An 18,695-nucleotide genomic window follows, 5' to 3' on the forward strand; every position below is an offset into this window, starting at 1 on the left:
CGAGCTGGACTGTGGAGGCTCCAAATGCTGTCGTTGCCATGGAAACGGACACAACCAACATGGCGGCGCGCACGGCATTATGGGATAGCTCGAAGTCTCCAGCTGGTTCTTCTTCTTCTTATATTTGTTGTTTTTTGGCGTCGTCAGAGACGCGAGGCTCTATAAACGCCACGCACCCGAACTCAAGGTTACAACCAAAGACGGAAAATATATTAATAAAATGTAAGTAAAAAAATAGAAAGTAAAACAATAATAATAACTTTATACCGTCCACCCCATTTCTCCAGACTGGTTGGAATTTTATTTTTTGCTTTAATGTTGTTTTCCACCCAAATGTAGTCGGTTTAAAAAACACGCCATGGATTTGAGTGTAACCTCTGATCAACTGATTTCCGTTTTCGGTTGGGTGTTCGCCCTGGCCCCTCCCTCTGATTTCCGTTTCCGGTTGGGTGGTTATCCCTGGCCCCTACATCTGATTTCCGTTTCCGGTTGGGTGGTTATCCCTGGCCCCTCCCTCTGATTTCCGTTTCCGGTTGGGTGATGATCCCTGGCCCCTACATCTGATTTCCGTTTCCGGTTGGGTGGTTCGCCCTGGCCCCTCCCTCTGTAGTAAATGGCTGTGTGAAGTGCACGTGTTGAAAACCCGCAGCATGGACGCAGGAGGCTTCGAGCCCGAACCGATGCGAGTCGTCGACTCGGCCGTGGCTGACGTGCAGGAAGGTGACGGAGGGGACGAGTTCCAGGTGAAAGCGACGAAAGGCGATGCTCGGAGAAAACGAAAGATACAAACTGCTTTGCCTATGGAGACTGAAGCTCCTGCCAAGAGACCGCAATTTCCTCCCATCTCTGGCGAAAAGCTCATGGTGAGCAACGGACGCTTATTACCTCCGTCCACCTGGACGGATATCTGTAAAAGTTATGGGCGGATTATGATAAAACTTGGTGGATTAGTTGGTTGGATGACGATAACAAGCCGATTCGATTTTGGTTCAAGTCCGAATCCAGATCCGGCCTTGAAGTGGGATACAAAAATAACTGTTCAGCCGAGCCAGAGGTGTGTGCTCTACCGAGTGTCCTCCTCTTAATCATTATTATTTTATCGACTAGTGACCTTACTATGTCGTGGGTCCAACAATATTGTAACCGGTAGCAAAAAAAAATAAAAAATATTTTGATTGCCAAAGGTTAAATGGAGAGGGGAGAGGAAGGTTTTTCAGTGGGAATTGATACGAGAGTAAGGGTTGGGGGTCGTGCCTGGTGTTGGCTTAATGGTTCGGGTGGTTGTGGTTAGGCTTGGGATATTAATAATTCAAGTGGTTGTGGTTTGGCTTGGGATCTTAATGGTTCGGGTGGTTGTGGTTTGGCTTGGGATATTAATAATTTGGGTGGTTGTGGTTTGGCTTGGGATCTTAATGGTTCGGGTGGTTGTGGTTCGGCTTGAGATGTTAATAATTCGGGTGATTGTGGTTTGGCTTGGGATATAAATAATTCGGGTGATTGTGGTTTGGCTTGGGATCTTAATGGTTCGGGTGGTTGTGGTTCGGCTTGAGATGTTAATAATTCAGGTGATTGTGGTTAGGCTTGGGATCTTAATGGTTCGGGTGGTTGTGGTTTGGCTTGGGATCTTAATGGTTGGGCTTGGGATCCTAGGATCCTGAGTTCAAATCCCACTCGGCTGTTGAATTAATACTAGGTGGGGTTGACTCTGCATGTCATCCTTCTGAGGTTGGCAAAATGAGTGCCAGCTTGCTGGTATACTGTCGGAGTGGTGACCCGTCCAGGATTGTGTCCAACAGCCAAGGAGACTGCTTAGGCCGCACCAATGCTCTGCACAGAGTATGGTCCCAATGGATGGATGGATGGGGCTAAAAAGGGAGGAAGTGCAACTAATATGATCGCTAAGGCCATGCAGGAAATAGTATTTACAAGTCTGGAGACGGTGATGGTTCACGAGGGGACGCCACGGGCAAACTGGCGGGAATCGGGAAAAACGTAAATGATGAAAGTTGTAGTACTCGAAGAGCACTACTTGCATACCAACTTTCATTCGAAACAGTTGAAAACCCTCGGAGCTCGATGCCCAATTAATTGATTTTTTTTTTGACATTTTCTAAGTTCGTGACCTTGCCCTTGGGACAAAAATGAAAAATCGAGCTCCGTGTTGCTATGCAGGTGCCATTGGGCTAACCAAATACTGAAATCCCTGCCAGATTCGACAAACCCCCTCGGAGAAGATGTAACTTGAAACCGACGACCCCCTAAAAGCATGTTTTTTTGGGTGTGGCTACGCCCATTCTCCGGAAAACACAACTAGATCATGATACAAACCTCCCACCCAAATTTTATCAAGATCGGATCAAAACCCACGAGCTATGCTTGGGACAGACAGACTGACAGACTGACAGACTGACAGACTGACAGACTGACAGACTGACAGACTGACAGACAGACAGACAGACAGACAGACAGACAGACAGACCCATAACGAATATAGTGGTCACTTGCTCGTGAACCAACAGGAAGAGAAAAATTTAAAATATCCTATAGGAATGGCAAGTTTAATGAGATGGAAGAGGTTGAAGTGAAAGTAGATAGCGAGGAATACGACATAGTGTCAGTAAGTGAAACTGTTTTATGAGATAACTCTGAGGACAGGACTATGGAATGCTCGCTACAACATGTATAGGAAAATGCAAATAGGACTGGGTATGGCAGTGTGGGTTAAAAAAAAACCCAGTGGTGTATTCTGTTGAGAGAAAATGGATTATTAAGGAGGGAATTGTAAATGTATAAAATTGTGTATGGATAGAGATTATATAGAGACTCTATATAGAGATAGAGATAGGAATGGAAAGAGGAGTAAAGTACTCGTGGGATGCTTTAAGGCTCCTGCTATGAAGCATTGAACAATGATGATTAATGTTTGTTATTGATGACGAGCAATTTTAAAAAAACGTTTTCTCCAACTACACACCAGGAAGGTAAATGTGAAATGCGCAAAGTCCCGGTTCCTCCACATCGCTACACCCCACTCAAGGAGAACTGGATGAAGATCTACACGCCTGTGGTGGAACACCTCCAGTTGCAGATTCGGTTCAACCTCAAGACCAGGAACGTGGAGCTGAAGGTGTGAAGCTGCTGTACATGCTCCTCACTCGAGAATCTAGAACCTTGGAAATGTGAAGTAATTATCCTAACTTTGGTTTTCCTGGACTGGACAGATGGCCTGCAAGCTCAGCTGCAATGTGGTTGATATAGTGGAGAGGGGTTGTTGTTGTTGTTAGAAATGAAATTAAACAAAATGAAGATCATGATCATTAGAATGTCATTGTGGTGACAGTTTGGTTACTTGTGCACAAATTTAGGGTCATCCAAGGTATGTTTGGGTATTTCCTTTTTATTCCCTCCACCACTGAAGGTGAAGGAGGTTATGCTTTCACCCCCATTCTGTCTGTCTGTCTGTCTGTCTGTCTGTGTGCAGGATATCTCAAAAAGTTGTGGACAGGTTTGGTGTGAGACAAGGACAAACTGATTAGATTTTGGTGAAGATCTGGATCCGACAACTTGAATTTTTTCAGTGATTCTTCACCATTGAGAGATCGGGCCAAAAACGATATAGTCTTGTGTAGCATTTTTCAAAAATGTATTGGACCCAATATGTTCTTGTGGATCAGGCATTACCGTGACGGAGGTATGCGCTCGACTGAGTGCCCTAGTTTTAGATTGGTAGAGTGGGACGATAGGCTGGGAAGAGGGGGGGGCAGAGTGCCAGCAGAGAGAATTAATGTGAAGTTGAGGCTTTAATTTATTTTGCATTAGCTTTGTATTTCTGTTTCCAGTTCGGTGTTTTTCTGGGGACGGGGACAGTGCACGAGGAAGTGAAAGTGAAAAATCTTGATCGCCTGACCCTTTGTTCTTACTCTCATCCTGCCACCTTGGTACAGACATGCAAACAGACCAACGATGTGGGCGCTTTGCAGAAGGGTGCCGACTTTGTGTGTGCATTCGTGCTCGGCTTTCAAGTGGAGGTGAGGTGCACGTTGCGGCGTGTGAGATTGACGACCAGAACATCATTTTCCAGGCATTTGTTAAATCGGTGTTCACAGGGACTAACAATATACATATATTCATTTTCATGCATGCAGGCAGTTAGAGGGGACGGTCGTGTTCCCTATGCTATTGTTCGAGTGTTGGGGATGTTTGTCATGAATGGTTCCCTGGCTAAGAACAAATCTTGGACAATGTCACTGGGTACAGATATTACCTCGCTGAGCAGCCATGAGAATGGAAGGGTGGGGTGCATGCTAATGAGAAGGGGAAGGAAAGTAAAGGGAAGATGTTTGGCATATTTGAAGGATGACAAAGGGGGCACACTTTCTATTTCTGTAAAGAATATGTAAATGCACAAACATTGCACCCCAGCCTTTGATCCAAAATTTAAATTCATTTCTAACATGGTGGTGTTGTGGTTTATGTGAATTTGGCGGGAAATGTTTGGCTTAGGAGGATTTTTTTTTTCACCAAGTAAAGGTTCATGCTTGTTTACATTGAAAGAACAGTCTGACACCTGGACCATTTTCACCTTTGGCAGGACGCGCTCGCCCTGTTACGACTTGATGACCTCTTCCTGGAGTCATTCAAAATCACGGATGGTAAGTCCATGGGTCAGTACTGGTCATGATCTGCAATGATGTGTTGGTCTGAACTACCGTTAGTCTTTTGCTATTTGGGTTTAAAGAAACTTTTGTTTGCTAACTTTAAAGTAAAGGGTTGACCCTTTGGCCTCAAATCTGTTGAGGTCATCTTGTTAAGAAAATGAAGGGAATGCAAAAAGGTGTGGAGACGCAAAGGAACAGAGAGAAGAACAGGGTGTGGTGTGAGTGGATGTGCTGTGATGAGAGATTCCAGTGCAAGTGGACAGTGGTGTGATCCAGGTGGTAAGTTATCCTTGAGAACTCTTAACAGAACAGCATGTATTTTATCTTCCTGGTTGATGTGCCCCACCTCCTCCCCCCTCTTGAAGAGGGAGACTTATGGAAGAGAAGGGTTAAAAATTTTGATGCATCAACTTACATCTGCACTGACCATGTGCAAAATGACGTGTTCTGGAAGTTTAATATTGTTGCGAATTCGCGCCCGCCGGCGTGCGATCGGCCACGTAACTCGAATCGCGGCCGCCTCGCTCACCGGAACGGACAATTCAGTTGTCACCCTCTGGGAACTACCGCCCGGAGCCAGTCACGGGTGGGGGTTTAACCACACCACGATCGTGCCAATTGCCCACCCGCGCAGGATAGGGTTGCTCGCCAAATTCGACCGACCTAAGTACCTGCGCGAGTGGTCGACCAGGCGATCGTACCATGCCACAGGCCGACTCCGGACACGAACCGCTTAAGCGGTTCGTTCCGTATTGCAGGGATAACCGAGCGGAGAGATAGTCGGCCTTGACGGTTGTGATTAATTACCGGGCGTTTTAAACCCACTATCAATCCCTTACGTGATGCAAGATGGAGATTCAATAAAAGGAAGGAGACAAAGCAAAGTGGGAAAACAGTTCACACGATGCACGTTATTTACACACACACACACACACGGACAAGCACGTATATACAGCCATACAGTCATGCAACAAAAGCAAATGCAAGGAAAAGAGTAACACCGAACAAAAGGGGCAATGTACAGGCACAGACACTGAAGCAGTTCTACTTATTGGACACGGCGCCACAGCATGCATTCAACCCGAAAGAAAGAAAGCCACCCTCATAGGCAAGGAGGCAGACAGGTCTGTGGACCAAATGTACGTGGATCCTGGAGGATCGGCCAGGTCCACGAGACCGGGAATGTCTTACCCGCATCGTTGTGACTCGATGGCGGGCAAGCCGCAATGTTCGCGCAGCTGCGTCCCGACTCCGTGGCCCTGGCGTGGTCGGCGAGTCCTCTCCGGCGTGCTCCGCGCGAGCGGTTTTGTTGGCACCACATTTATGGTGGGGGAGGAACGGGGCCCCCCCGGCACTATCTCAGCGCGGATGGGGGGGGAATTGCTGATGCTCAGGAAGAGGGGAATGGCTGGCTGGCTTGGACCCCAGATGGGACGAGCGACCCCCACACCGCAACCTCGTTGCCGACCGCCGTCTTCCCTTGACTTGAACTTGAACTCGACCAGCCGCCTGCAACCGAACCGTGCGAACTCCAACTCCTCTCCAACTCCTCTGCAACTCCTCTGCAACTCCACCGCAACTCCTTTTTTGAGTCGCCTTGCGCTCGCATCTTTATAGGCCTCAGGAGGAGCCTATATGCAAATATTTGGATCAACAAGCGATTGGAGGCGGGGCCACGCCACCCTCTGTTCAGCCATTGGTCGGGCAAAAAGGGGGCGTGAAGCATTCCTGATCCACTTTTCGAGGCGAAAGGAACGCATTCACAGCGGGTTCGGAGGCGGGGGCTGCACTACCCGATGCTCGGTCATTGGACGGATGAAAAGGGGGCGTGAAGCATTCCTGATCCGCTTTTTGAAGTGAAAGGAATGCATTCACAGCCCATGGCACGACGTGTGGTAGAAAGGCAGAGGTGGTGGGAGTTTGGTTGTTGGCGGGCATCGTTTGAGAATGGAGGTGAAGCGATGTTTGTGGGATGGAGTTGTGGAGGTAAAGAGGCGAAGGTGGTGGTGTTTGAGTTGTTGGCGGGTGTCGTTTGAGAATGGCGGTATGGCGATGTTTGCGGGATGGAGTTGTGGAGGTAAAGAGGCAAAGGTGGTGGTGTTTGAGTTGTTGGGGGATTAATGGTCGAAAATAACAATAGAGAAAGAAAAAATGGCTAACTCAAAGCGTCGCAGCCCGGATAAATCTCACATATTCCCTCGAAACAACGGGTTTGGGCTAACTACACATGAACTTACCGAGATATCTCACCTGAGGACTCTTTATGGTGTAATGCGAATTTCCACAACCGTAACACTACCCCCTCCCCTTTTTACAGACTAGTCCCGAGTCGTCAAATTCTCGTGTGCCATCATGTGTCGTTCTCCCCTAGCACGTTTTACCTTCGGATCCCTGAGTGCGACATTCAGTGTATTCGTGTCCCCAAAATAAATAACCTGAGGGCTGAGTAACTAACTAAACAAACCCACTCATGCAGACGACTTAAATAAAATGCCTGCGCATAGACTCACATGCCGGGGGTGCACTCATATACAATACGCAACTTAACAACTGAACCTTACAATTTACACTAACCATGGCCCAGGATCTATGGACTCTGCAGGGAGAAAAACAAGTCACAAACGGTGCACGGGCCGCCAATGCAGTCCCACGTTGCAGCTGCCAACAGGGCAGTCCTTGCAAACTTCACGACGATCCTGGCACACATGGAAATGAACAGGGTGGGGGGGGATGCAAAACAGAACGGGGCAAACGCAAAATCAAGGGCAGCAGGCATGGATGGCACAGGTGGGCAGGCAAGGCATGGCAAAACAAGGCCGCTGTAGCAAACACAGCCGGCAGATGAACTGGCCGGCACAGGCCTTGCAGTAAAAACAGCCGGCAGTGAAGCTGACCGGCACAGGCCCTGAAGCAAAAACAGCCGTCAAACTATCCGACCGGCACAGGCCTTGCAGTAACCAGCCAGCTGATGAAATGGGCCAGCACAGGCCTTGAAGTAACATAGCCATCCAATGAAGTTGGCCAGCCTTTGCCTTTCAGTGGAGGTTGGTGGAGGGAGTGCGGTGGTGCTGGCCACTCAGAAGGCGGGCTCGGACCTACCTGACTATCTCCCTCCCAACCTATCGTCTTTGCCTGTCTCTGTCCATACCCACCCCCTTAATTTGTCAAAACCCAATTTAGCCCCAACTTATTTTTTTGGTTGTCTTTATTTTTATCTTTTACTTACCCTCTATAAATCGTCCCCTAACCCCCTTTATCGTCCTTGTTCGGCTAACCTATCGTCTCCGAGCCTACTCCCAACCCCTACGTTCCCTTCCTGGAGGGGAATGAGGGAGAGCTATCGTCCTGTGTCGAGGCCCAATTCAAGCCTCAGGATGGCCTCCCCAGACTTCAGCGATCTGAAACCCAAAGTGGGTCCAGCAACCCACAACGAGAGCGAAGGGATGGATGGTGCGGAGGGGTACACTTCCTATCTACCCTATCCATTAACCCTTAAACTACCCTGGGGCTTTCAACAAGTGCCTCTCGCTTAATCTACTGGTTCTATCAACCAAGATTCCCGTCGCTTGTGTTGGTGTCCTCACAATTTCGGGCCATGCCCCCCAATTTTCCGCCCGTGCCCTCACACTGTTTCGTGGCTGGGATGCGTGGCTCCCTTGGCAGGCACTACCCTCTGCCGATTCTCTTACGATGGCACCCCCGGGCACTACACTGCCTCCGAGCTTACCAGCTCCCTAAACACTGGGGAGTGCCCTCCATGGCGACTCCCCTGAAACGCTCACGTGGCAGGCTGGCTTCCCGGAACCCTTTCCAAGGGTCACCCGTGCCTACGACAGTGCCCACGCGGCTAATGGCGCCCCGGGCCCCCGCATCCTGCGGGCGCACCCGTGCCCACTACGCTATCCCGGCCCCCCATGGGCCCTTGGCCGACCGCGGCCGACTAGCCCGGTGCCCGGGGTACCCACTCAGCGATACCGTTCGTAGCCATGCTCCCAGCCCATCAACAAGGCTCCTGCACCCCTCCAAACAAGTTTCGAGCCTACTTTCCCACCAACAACAAAACGACCTCCATTTTTCAATTTCGCTAACCCACCTAACTCACATTACACTGACCCCTGGATCCCTTGGGCGGGAATCACTCCTCCCCCCAATCACTCATCGCACCATGCATTCCACATTCGCTCCATTCACAGACCCGCTGGCCTCACTCACTCACCAAACACATTTCCGCTCTTCAATTCACACTCCATCGCTGATCACTGCCATCCTGCTCACTACATCCCCGAACTACCTCGTGCTCCCACGTCGTCCCTTACACGATAGCAAGTTCCTTTTAACACTACGTAGCTAAGCTACGTCCCCTCTACACACTCAGTCTGTCACTGTCCTCAAATATCCCATGCTCCATTTCCCAACCTAAATCTCAACTACAATCCCTCGACCTAATCCATTCCACGGGGCCCATGAGGACTTACCCCTGCCCCATGAAGCCGGTCTAGCTAAGTTAAACCTTCCCCCTAACTAGTTCCATCCTGTACCCAGGCAGGGGGGTCTTTCATCCCATGCCTGGGAATCCTGTTCACCCGAAGCGAGGCTTGCTTTTTTTTTTTTTCATTGCGCAGCACCAGCGCGGCAACTCGCAACCTGCGCACCTTGCCCGTGATGTCATGGCAGCTGTTCACACACCTCGTCCCTCTTGGACGGTACCATCCGGCAGGGATTCACCCTCCTGCCGGATTCCAACCCTACGTGCAGCCATGACGTCACTCTGCGCACTAAAAGCAAACCTCGCGTTTCGAGGGGTTCCTCACGCGAACACATGTGCTCTGCTCGTTGGAGCTCAACACAAGCTCGCGTGGAGAACCCGTCCGGTCCAAATCCGTATCCTGCCTACCTTTTGTCCGTCCGCGGGATCGGCAACATTCACTGCTGGCGTTTCCGGACCGGATTTCACTCCCGCAAGCGCGCACGTGGCGGCCTCGTGCATACCACAGCACGGACCTCGCGCTCCCCGCCGGTAAACCCGGCGCGGTCCCCAAAACAGCTGCGGCCGCGACTTGGCCCTCATTCCTCTGTCGCCGTCGCCATTCGATCCACACGCACCTGCGTGTCACAATGCTCACACACCACGACATTACACCCACACCGGCAGACGCGGCTGCATGTTCGCACACGCCCACCGTCATCTCCCTCACGTACAACAACCTCACACACGCTGTCCTTCTCACACTCGGCCGTTCACTCACGCATGCCACCTCCCTCGCACACGTGGCTCCACTCACTCGCGGCCTTTCACTCACTCCCGTGGTTTGTTCCACGCACGGTGTGCTGGGAGGGACGCACTTTGGCTCACTCGCAACCACACCATTCACACCCGGGGTCTCTTTTATACACGGGGTCTCATCCACACAAACGGTCGCTCACACACAACGCCTTTCACCCCCACTATGCGTGCTTTTCAGCACGCATTTTACCACACTCGTGAACACACGCACCGGGACAATTGCACTGGGGATTAGTGCCACCACAAGGGGTTCCGAGGCCTCTATACCCCCCAAGCTCTCCGTGCACCCGTCAACAGCAGTCGCCCCCTCTACCTCGCCTGACACGACCGAACCCACCTGGTCGTGATCAGCTTCAAGGAATAGCATCTCCCTCCGTTCCCGAAGGAGGCCATCCAGCTGCTCGCACCGGGTCACAAAACATTCTGCGAGCTCCCCCCCATTATCCTCCACTAACTCCGTGTGTGTGTGTTCGTCTTCCACCCCGTCCAATTCACTCTCTATCTCCGGTGTCTCTGGCAATACTTTCATTTCCTTCTTTGTTACTTCCCTCGTCTCCATTTTTTATTTGTGTCTCCTTTATCAGGGCCCGCCCCAATCGTTGTTTCATCCATCAAGTGATGTCAGTTAAGTCCCGCAACACTAATGTTCCTCCTTGTGGTGGTCACACGTCCCACATTATTGTATTGCTCTACTTCCTGGCTCCTTTTGAGTCGTTCCTCCTCTCGGAACTTCCTGAGTTCTTCGTTCTCCTTCCGGAGTTTTTCAATCTCCGTTGACTCACATTTTGCTCTCCCCTCGAGCTGGTTAATTTCAAAATCGTATAGTTTTTGTTTTCTCTCCCACTGTTGCTCATGCTTTTCAGCCTCCAATCTCATCGTTTCTTTCAATTGGCTTAGTTCTTTTTCCTGTTTCGTTCGTTGTTCTTTCATTATCTCTGCATACCTCAACCTTGCTTTCTTTTTCAATTGTTCTTGTCTTTCTTTTTTAATTTCTTTCACCCCCTGCCCCTCATTCTCCAATCTCGTCGTTTCTTTCAATCGGTTAACCTCAAATTCATTTTCTTGTTGTTTTCTATTCCACTGTTCCTCTCGTTCTTCCCTCTCCAATCTCGTCTCCTTCAATTGACTGATTTCTCCTTCCTGCTTCATTCCTTGCTCCTTCACTTTCTCCTCGTATTCCAACCTATTTTTTCCCTTTTGTGGTTCAGTTTCAAATTCATACTCTTTCAGTTTTCTATTCCACTGTCTTTCTTGTTCCTCGTTCTGCAATCTCGTCATTTCTTTCAACTGACTCATTTCTTTCTCCTGTCTCATTCCTTGTTCTTTGTATTTTTTTATTCCACTGTCTTTTTTGTTCCTCATTCTGCAATCTCGTTATTTCCTTCCATTGGCTGACTTCCTTCTCCTGTCTCAATCTTTGTTCTTTCAGTACTCTTTCTTGTTCCTCATTCTGCAATCTCGTGGTTTCCTTCCATTGGGCGATTTCCTTCTGTCTCATTCGTTCTTCCATCATTACTCTTTCTTGCATCTCATTGTGCAATCTTGTCATTTCTTTCAACTGACTGATTTCTTTCTCCTGTCTCATTCGTTCTTCCTTCATTACTCTTTCTTGTTCCTCATTCTTTAGTCTGGCCTTCGCTTCCTACTGTTCGATCTGTACAGTGTGGTTCCTTAACGTTTCATTCTCCGTTCTCGTTCTTTCCTCACTCAACATCTTCAGTTCGTTTTTTAATCCCGTTTCTTTGTTTTGGTGTTTCTGTAACTCAGAAGTTTTCTTTTCTCATCTCCACACACTCCTACCTTGCTTTGGCTTCTAACTGTTCGATCTTTTTAGTGTGGCTCCTTAACGTTTCATTCTCTGCTATCGTTCTTTCTTCTCTCACCATCCTCAACTCGTTTTGTAATTCCATCTCTTTGTTTTGGTATTTCTGGAACTCAGAAGCTTTCTTTTCTAATTCCCTTCTCATCTCTGCACACTCCAACCTTGCCTGTTTGATCTGTACAGTGTGTTTCCTCCACGTTTCATTTTCCGTCCTCTTCCTTTCCTCCTTTAACACTCTCAGTTCGTTTTGTAATCCCCTCTTTTTGTCTTTGTGCTCCAGTATCTCAGAAGTTTTTTTTTCCTCATTCCTCCCTCAATTTGCATGCTTCTTCCCTCCTTTCGGCACACCTTTCCCAGGCTTCCCTCCTCATTTCGTCCATTTCCTTCCCGTATTCCTTTCCTATTTATAGCCAATCCTCTCTCAATTTTATCGTCCATTCCAGGGTTTCTCTTTTAATCTGGCCTGCCCTTACCTCTCGCTCCAGTAGCACCGACTTTTCCAACAATTCCTCCGTCCTTTCCTCCAGATGTTCCTCTCCTCTTTTTATCTTCCGTTCTAGGCTTTCTCTTTCCTGATTGCCTTCTCACCTCTTCCTTCAGTTGTTCCAATTCCAAATTGTGTTCGCATTCTCTTTCTTCCAACTTTTTTTCCATTCTTCTTCCATGTGCTTTCTATCCCTGGAATTACTAATTCGCTCCTCCTCCATTCTCTTTCTCATCTTGCTCGTCCCTTGTTCCCACTTATGGATCCTCAATTCTATTTCCCCCACTTTTCCCTCGAGTTCCTTGGCCTGTCTTGACTTCTCCAATAGTTCTTTCTTTAATTGTTTTACTTCCAGCTCGTGTTTCTGTTTTTCTTTTTCGAGCTCGGTCCTCCATTCTTCCTTCAATTCTTTCCAAAGCCCGCAAATGTTCAGCGTATGCGCACTTGACCTCGGCTGCCATGCCCACGTTTTTTGAAACGGTTGTTGGGAGCGCTCGCCTCGTGTCGCGCCATTTTCCGCACCATAAATAGCCGCTCGCTCCGTGCTGCGCTGAGGTTTGATCGCGCCGCCATTATGCGACTCAGTTTGCCGATAAAGTCCGTGCTCAGAATATTGGGTTGAGCTTCCCCACGGATTGTAATTACAAGTAGTACCATCCCGGGCCATGGATCCTACATTACTACACATATACATTTCTACCCCCGGCACCCGCTCGCCTTGAAACGCCATCTTATTTCACGTAAGCGAATTAAATTTAACTCGCTCGTAATTTGGAGGGAATCGGGGGTCACTCCACTCACCCCTGAACCGATTCCCGTAAATTTAGTTGGAGACGGGAGGGTTTGTTTCCCACTCGCTGACACCAGTGTTGTGAATTCGCGCCCGCCGGCGTGCAATCGGCCACGTAACTCGAATCGCGACATGTCGCCCACTAGACGGACAATTCAGTCGTGACCCTCCGGGAACTACCGCCCGGAACCAGTCATGGGTGGGGGTTTAACCACACCACGATCGTGCCAATTGCCCACCTGCGCAGGATAGGGTTGCTCGCCAAATTCGATCTACCTAATTACCTGCGTGAGTGGTCGACCGGGCGATTGTACCACGCCACAGGCCGACTCCGGACACGAACCGCTTATGCGGTTCGTTCCGTATTACAGGGATAACCGAGCGGAGTTATCGTCGGCCTTGACGGTTCCGATTAATTACCTGGCGTTTTAAACCCACTATCAATCCCTTGCGTGATGCAAGATGGAGATGAAGCAAAGTGGGAAAACAGTTCACACAATGCACGTTATTTACACACACAGACAAGCACGTATATACAGCCATACAGCCATACAGCCATACAGTCATGCAACAAAAGCAAATGCAAGGAAAAGAGTTGCACCAAATAAAAGGGGCAATGTACAGGCACAGACACTTAAGCAGTTCTACTTAGTGGACACGGCGCCACAACATGCATTCAACCCGAAAGAAAGAAAGCCACCCTCATAGGCAAGGAGGCAGACAGGTCTGTGGACCAAATGTACGTGGATCCTGGAGGATCGGCCAGGTCCACGAGACCGGGAAGGTCTTACCTGCGATGACGGACAAGCGTCTTACGGACAAGATGACCATCGCGTCTTACTCGTGACGCGATGGCGGACAAGCCGCAATGTTTGTGCAGCTGCGCCCCGACTCCGTAGCCCTGGCGTGGTCGGCGAGTCCTCTCCGGCATGCTCCGCGCGAGCGGTTTTGTTGGCACCACGTTTAGGGTGTGGGAGGAACGGGCCCCCTCCCCCTGGCACTATCTCAGCATGGATGGGGGGGGGGTAATTGCTGATGCTCAGGGAGAGGGGAATGGCTGGCTGGCTTGGACCCCAGATGGGACGAGCGAGCCCCACACCACAACCTCGTTGCCGACCGCCGTCTTCCCTTGATTTGAACTTGAACTCGACCAGCCGCCTGCAACCGAACCGCGCGAACTCCAACTTCCTCCAACTCCTCTGCAACTCTTTTGTAACTCCTCCGCAACTCCTTTTTTGAGTCGCCTTGCGCTCGCATCTTTATAGGCCTCAGGAGGTGCCTATATGCAAATATTTGGATCAAAACGCGATTGGAGGCGGGGCCACGCCACCCTCTGTTCAGCCATTGGTCGGGCAAAAAGGGGGCGTGAAGCATTCCTGATCTGCTTTTCGGGACGAAAGGAACGCATTCACAGCGGGTTCGGCGGCAGGGGGCTACACTACCCGATGCTCGGTCATTGGACGGATGAAAAGGGGGCGTGAAGCATTCCTGATCCGCTTTTCGGGGCGAAAGGAACGCATTCACAGCGGGTTCGGAGGTGGGGCTACACTACCCGATGCTCGGTCATTGGTCAGATGAAAAGGGGGCGTGAAGCATTCCTGATCCGCTTTTTGAAGCGAAAGGAACGCATTCACAGCCCATGGCACGACGTGTGGTAGAAAGGCGGAGGTGATGGGAGTTTGGTTGTTGGCGGGCATCGTTTGAGAATGGTGGTGAAGCAATGTTTGCGGGATGGAGTTGTGGAGGTAAAGAGGCGAAGGTGGTGGTGTTTGAATTTTTGGGGGATTAATGGTCTAAAACAACAATAGAGAAAAAAAAATGGCTAACTCAAAGCATCGCAGCCCGGATGAATCACACATATTCCCTCTATACAACGGGTTTGGGCTAACTACACATGAACTTACCGAGATATCTCACCTGAGGACTCTTTATGGTGTAATGCGAATTTCCACAACCGTAACACTATGCTGTCTTGATCCCCGTAGTGAAAACGCTGAAGGGGGACCACCTTTCCCGTGCTATTGGACGCATCGCTGGGAAGAGTGGGAAGACGAAGTTCACAATTGAGAACGCGACGCGGACTCGCATTGTGCTGGCAGATACGTGAGTTGTTCATTGATTGTCATTTTTCCCAAACCACAAAATGTATTTTTGTCCAACACCGATTCCAATCGTGTGAATCAGCAACATACGAATCCAGATGATTATTCAAGAGCAATTAACACATTCTCGTGTTGTCCACCAGCAATAGTGGTGTTGTGGATCCCCTGCATTTTCTGAGCCAAGTATAATGTCGTGTCCTGGTTTTAAATTCAGGTGTTTAGAAGGGACAACTTACTCCCAACATGAAGGCCTTTAAATGCGGATACGTTGTGCGAAACTCGTGATGTCGGCGGCTTTTCATAAACTATGGTCGATTTCCTTGATGAGTCAAACATCCTACACAGCACTGATGGGATGACATCAAGGAAGTTGCTTTGTGACATGCACTCGGTTATGCAACGAAGCTGAGGCGATTCTCGGGCCTTCTCCGAGCGACATCGGCACGCATTGCCGCAGTGTGCCGTTGGCTTGACCATCTGCCATCGCAGTACCGTTGAGGGAACATGGTCATCTAGTGCTCCATATAAACTTGCTCTTTTGCTCTCACCGTACTCCATTGGGAAATGAATAGGCCACGACGCAATGGATGTATTCAGTCCTGGTTTGTTTGAGGGAATGTTCGTTCGAAGTTGTCTCGATAAACACAATTTGGTGATTTCCATCTGGTGTGTTTGGGTGAAATACGACCGGGACCGTTGCTTTGAGCATCACCAAGCTACTGTATATGATGACACGTGTACAAATTTGGCCACTGATGTGCAAATGCGAATGTGAACGTTTTTGCAGAAAAATCCATCTTCTTGGCTCTTTCCAGAACATAAAGGTTGCAAGGACAGCAATCTGCAACCTCATCCTCGGTGGGTACATGTTTTTATTTTTTATTGTTAGCCCGTCCTCCGCATAGCGGAAGACAGGGTTTTGCAATCGTGTCTGTGTGAGCCATAACTTTTTCTTTTTTTTTTACAATTTGAGATTATGTCATCAATTTTCAACAAAGCCTTATTATGAGACGATGGAGAAGATAAATAATTTTGGTGAAATAATTTTCATTTTTAGCACGCCTGTTCGAAGAACAGAGAGCTATAGCGATACCCCCGGCGTGAGCGTGAAAATGTTAGTTTTTGGTGCAAGTTATTTCCTTTCGAATGTTTTTATCTACCACACTATTTTTTACTGATTACAATATACAAATACATATATTGCTTTAAAATTATTTGGATCAGACTTCACTGCAATGCTTTATAAAAAATATTATTAGACTCGTCTTTTAAAAACGATAAATGTATAAACAGGTGAGCATTGGGTGGCTTTGACACCAGCTCTCTGGTTATTATTATTGTTCGACCTTTTTTTTTGCTCTTTTTTTAACTTTCTTTTTTTTCTCAACAACCACTTGTCTGACAATTTTCAGGGTGGGAGCAACTCCCTGGAGAATATTTTATTTATAATTAACGTTATAGGTCACGTGATATGGCAGCAATCTTGGATTAAACGGAAAAAATTACCTCGGAAACCGCTGATTGGGAAAATTTGAAACTTGGTACATCTCATTCCACTCCCAATGGGGAATAAAGGATTGTGAGGATGACTTCATCGGTGAAGTGGTAGACCAGCCATAAATGTTTAAATCAAAATTCTTGTTTACCAATGAGATTGTGTGTATGTCCAGGTGCTAACATGTTTACCATTTGAGCTTTTGCCATTAAATCTTCAACAAACCTTTATTATGAGATTGTGGAGAACACATTAATAAAATGTACAATTTTTTTTTTTTTAACTGTCGTTTTTGTCAAGTTTAGTTCGAGTACAAAGTGGATACAGATGTGCTTTGCATTTTAGATGCTTTCAATATATGTATATATATATATATATATATATATATATATATATATATATATATATATATATATATATATATATATATATATATATATATATATATATACCGTCGACCGAGAATTAACAGGGTCCAACTACACTTTTTTAAAGTTTGAGAAAAATGAAATCAAAAATTCAGTGGAATTGCCGCTATCTCATAACATTTTATTTTCATATCGTGTGCTACATAACAGGTACATATAAAGGTTACATAAAATAATCTTACTTAGTTTCCTCTGTTGCCCTTCTACATGGACTTCTTCTAAATTTGAATGAAATGTCAGATAGACCCTGTTGATTCTCGGTCGACGATTATATATATATATATATATATATATATATATATATATATATATATATATATATATATATATATATATAAATCCTTTGTAAGCCGGTGCAATGCTTTCACGATGGTGATCGGCGATGACTTGAGGCGAAGGTTTGGTGTGGATTTGAACCAAGATGTAAGAATGTCTAACTGGGAAATCTAGTTTGTTCGTTTGCCATGTGTGCCAAAGTGACAAGATTTGACCCTCTCCCCTCTCTCATGCCTCGTACATCTCCCTGTCTGTCCTTTAATCGCGTCCTCACAACCTCTTGTCTTCTGCCTGGATCATGCATGTTGCCTGAATAATGTAAATTCTTGGGTTGCAAGTCCAAATGCTTTGAGCAATTGAAAACGTCTGTTCCGATTTTAATTCTTGTTGGCAAATGCTGATCTGCACAAGATTTTGCATGCAAATGTGATCGACTGATTTTTTTTTGATCAGAAGAGGTTGGGTTTGCAGGAAGAGGATAAACATCCTTTTCTTCTTTTGCTTCTGCTACAGGGAGCCCACCATCCAAGGTCTATGGGAACTTGCGGGTCCTCGCCAACCGAGTCACCAACCGCTTCTGATCCCCCTCCACTGCTATTGCAGCAACTAGCATTTCCAATGCTCTGTACCAGTGCAAGTTGAGCTCTTTGAGATGACAACCCAAATTGGCCTGATGGCCTGGAATGTGAAAAGTTAGTGGAGTTCCTGAAGCCTCTTCTTCATGACAGAGGCTTAGGTGTTTTTGTATAGAATGACAATTTCAACCTTTCGATGTAAAACAGCAGAGGGTTTGTATTATCAAAATGTAAAAAATAATTACTTGTGATTTATGTGTGTAATTTGATGACAATGGCACATGAAGTGACTGCAATGGTGTGATGTACCTGTGGGGTATTTTGGAATTATAATTCATTTTGACTTGTACCGATACAAAACACGAAATGCATATTTTCATTTTCAGCAGTCTTGGTTGTTACTTTTTCGAGACAAATACTTGGGGCATCAGTGATTGGCTTTATTATCTCTGCCACCGAAGATGGATGGATGTTACATATTCATGGGTGGCTGTTTGCGAGCAGGAAATCTCAAAAGGTTTTGGACAAATTCAGACAAAACTTGGTGGATAGTTTGGGTGTGTGACAAGGAAGAAGTGATTCGATTTTGGTGAACGTCCAGACCCGATAATTTTAGTGATTCTTCACCATTGAGAGATGGGGCCAAAAACGATATATAGCACAATATCTCAAAAAGGTATGGATGGATTCAGACGAAATTTATTGAATGAGTTAGGTTGTGACGAAGAAGCCGATACAATTTTGGTTCAGGTCCGGATGCAGATCCGGCCTATCGGTGGAT

General features: G+C 47.5%; 1 protein-coding gene across 1 annotated transcript; it reads left to right on the forward strand.

Annotated features, from left to right (window-relative positions):
* Nucleotides 1-558: 558 nt before the first annotated feature.
* Nucleotides 559-18,299, forward strand: PNO1 (partner of NOB1 homolog). The gene is made up of 7 exons (XM_085852248.1): nt 559-863; nt 2,978-3,127; nt 3,945-4,028; nt 4,592-4,652; nt 15,024-15,141; nt 15,928-15,998; nt 17,853-18,299. Exons 1-7 carry the CDS (start codon nt 651-653, stop codon nt 17,918-17,920), a joined length of 765 nt encoding a protein of 254 aa, XP_085708374.1. The 5' UTR covers nt 559-650; the 3' UTR covers nt 17,921-18,299.
* Nucleotides 18,300-18,695: the final 396 nt, after the last annotated feature.

The sequence above is a fragment of the Eptatretus burgeri genome, chromosome 13 (assembly GCF_056783735.1).
Source record: "Eptatretus burgeri isolate ZD-2024b chromosome 13, Ebu_testis_v1, whole genome shotgun sequence".
In the NCBI taxonomy this organism is placed as follows: Eukaryota; Metazoa; Chordata; class Myxini; order Myxiniformes; family Myxinidae; genus Eptatretus; species Eptatretus burgeri.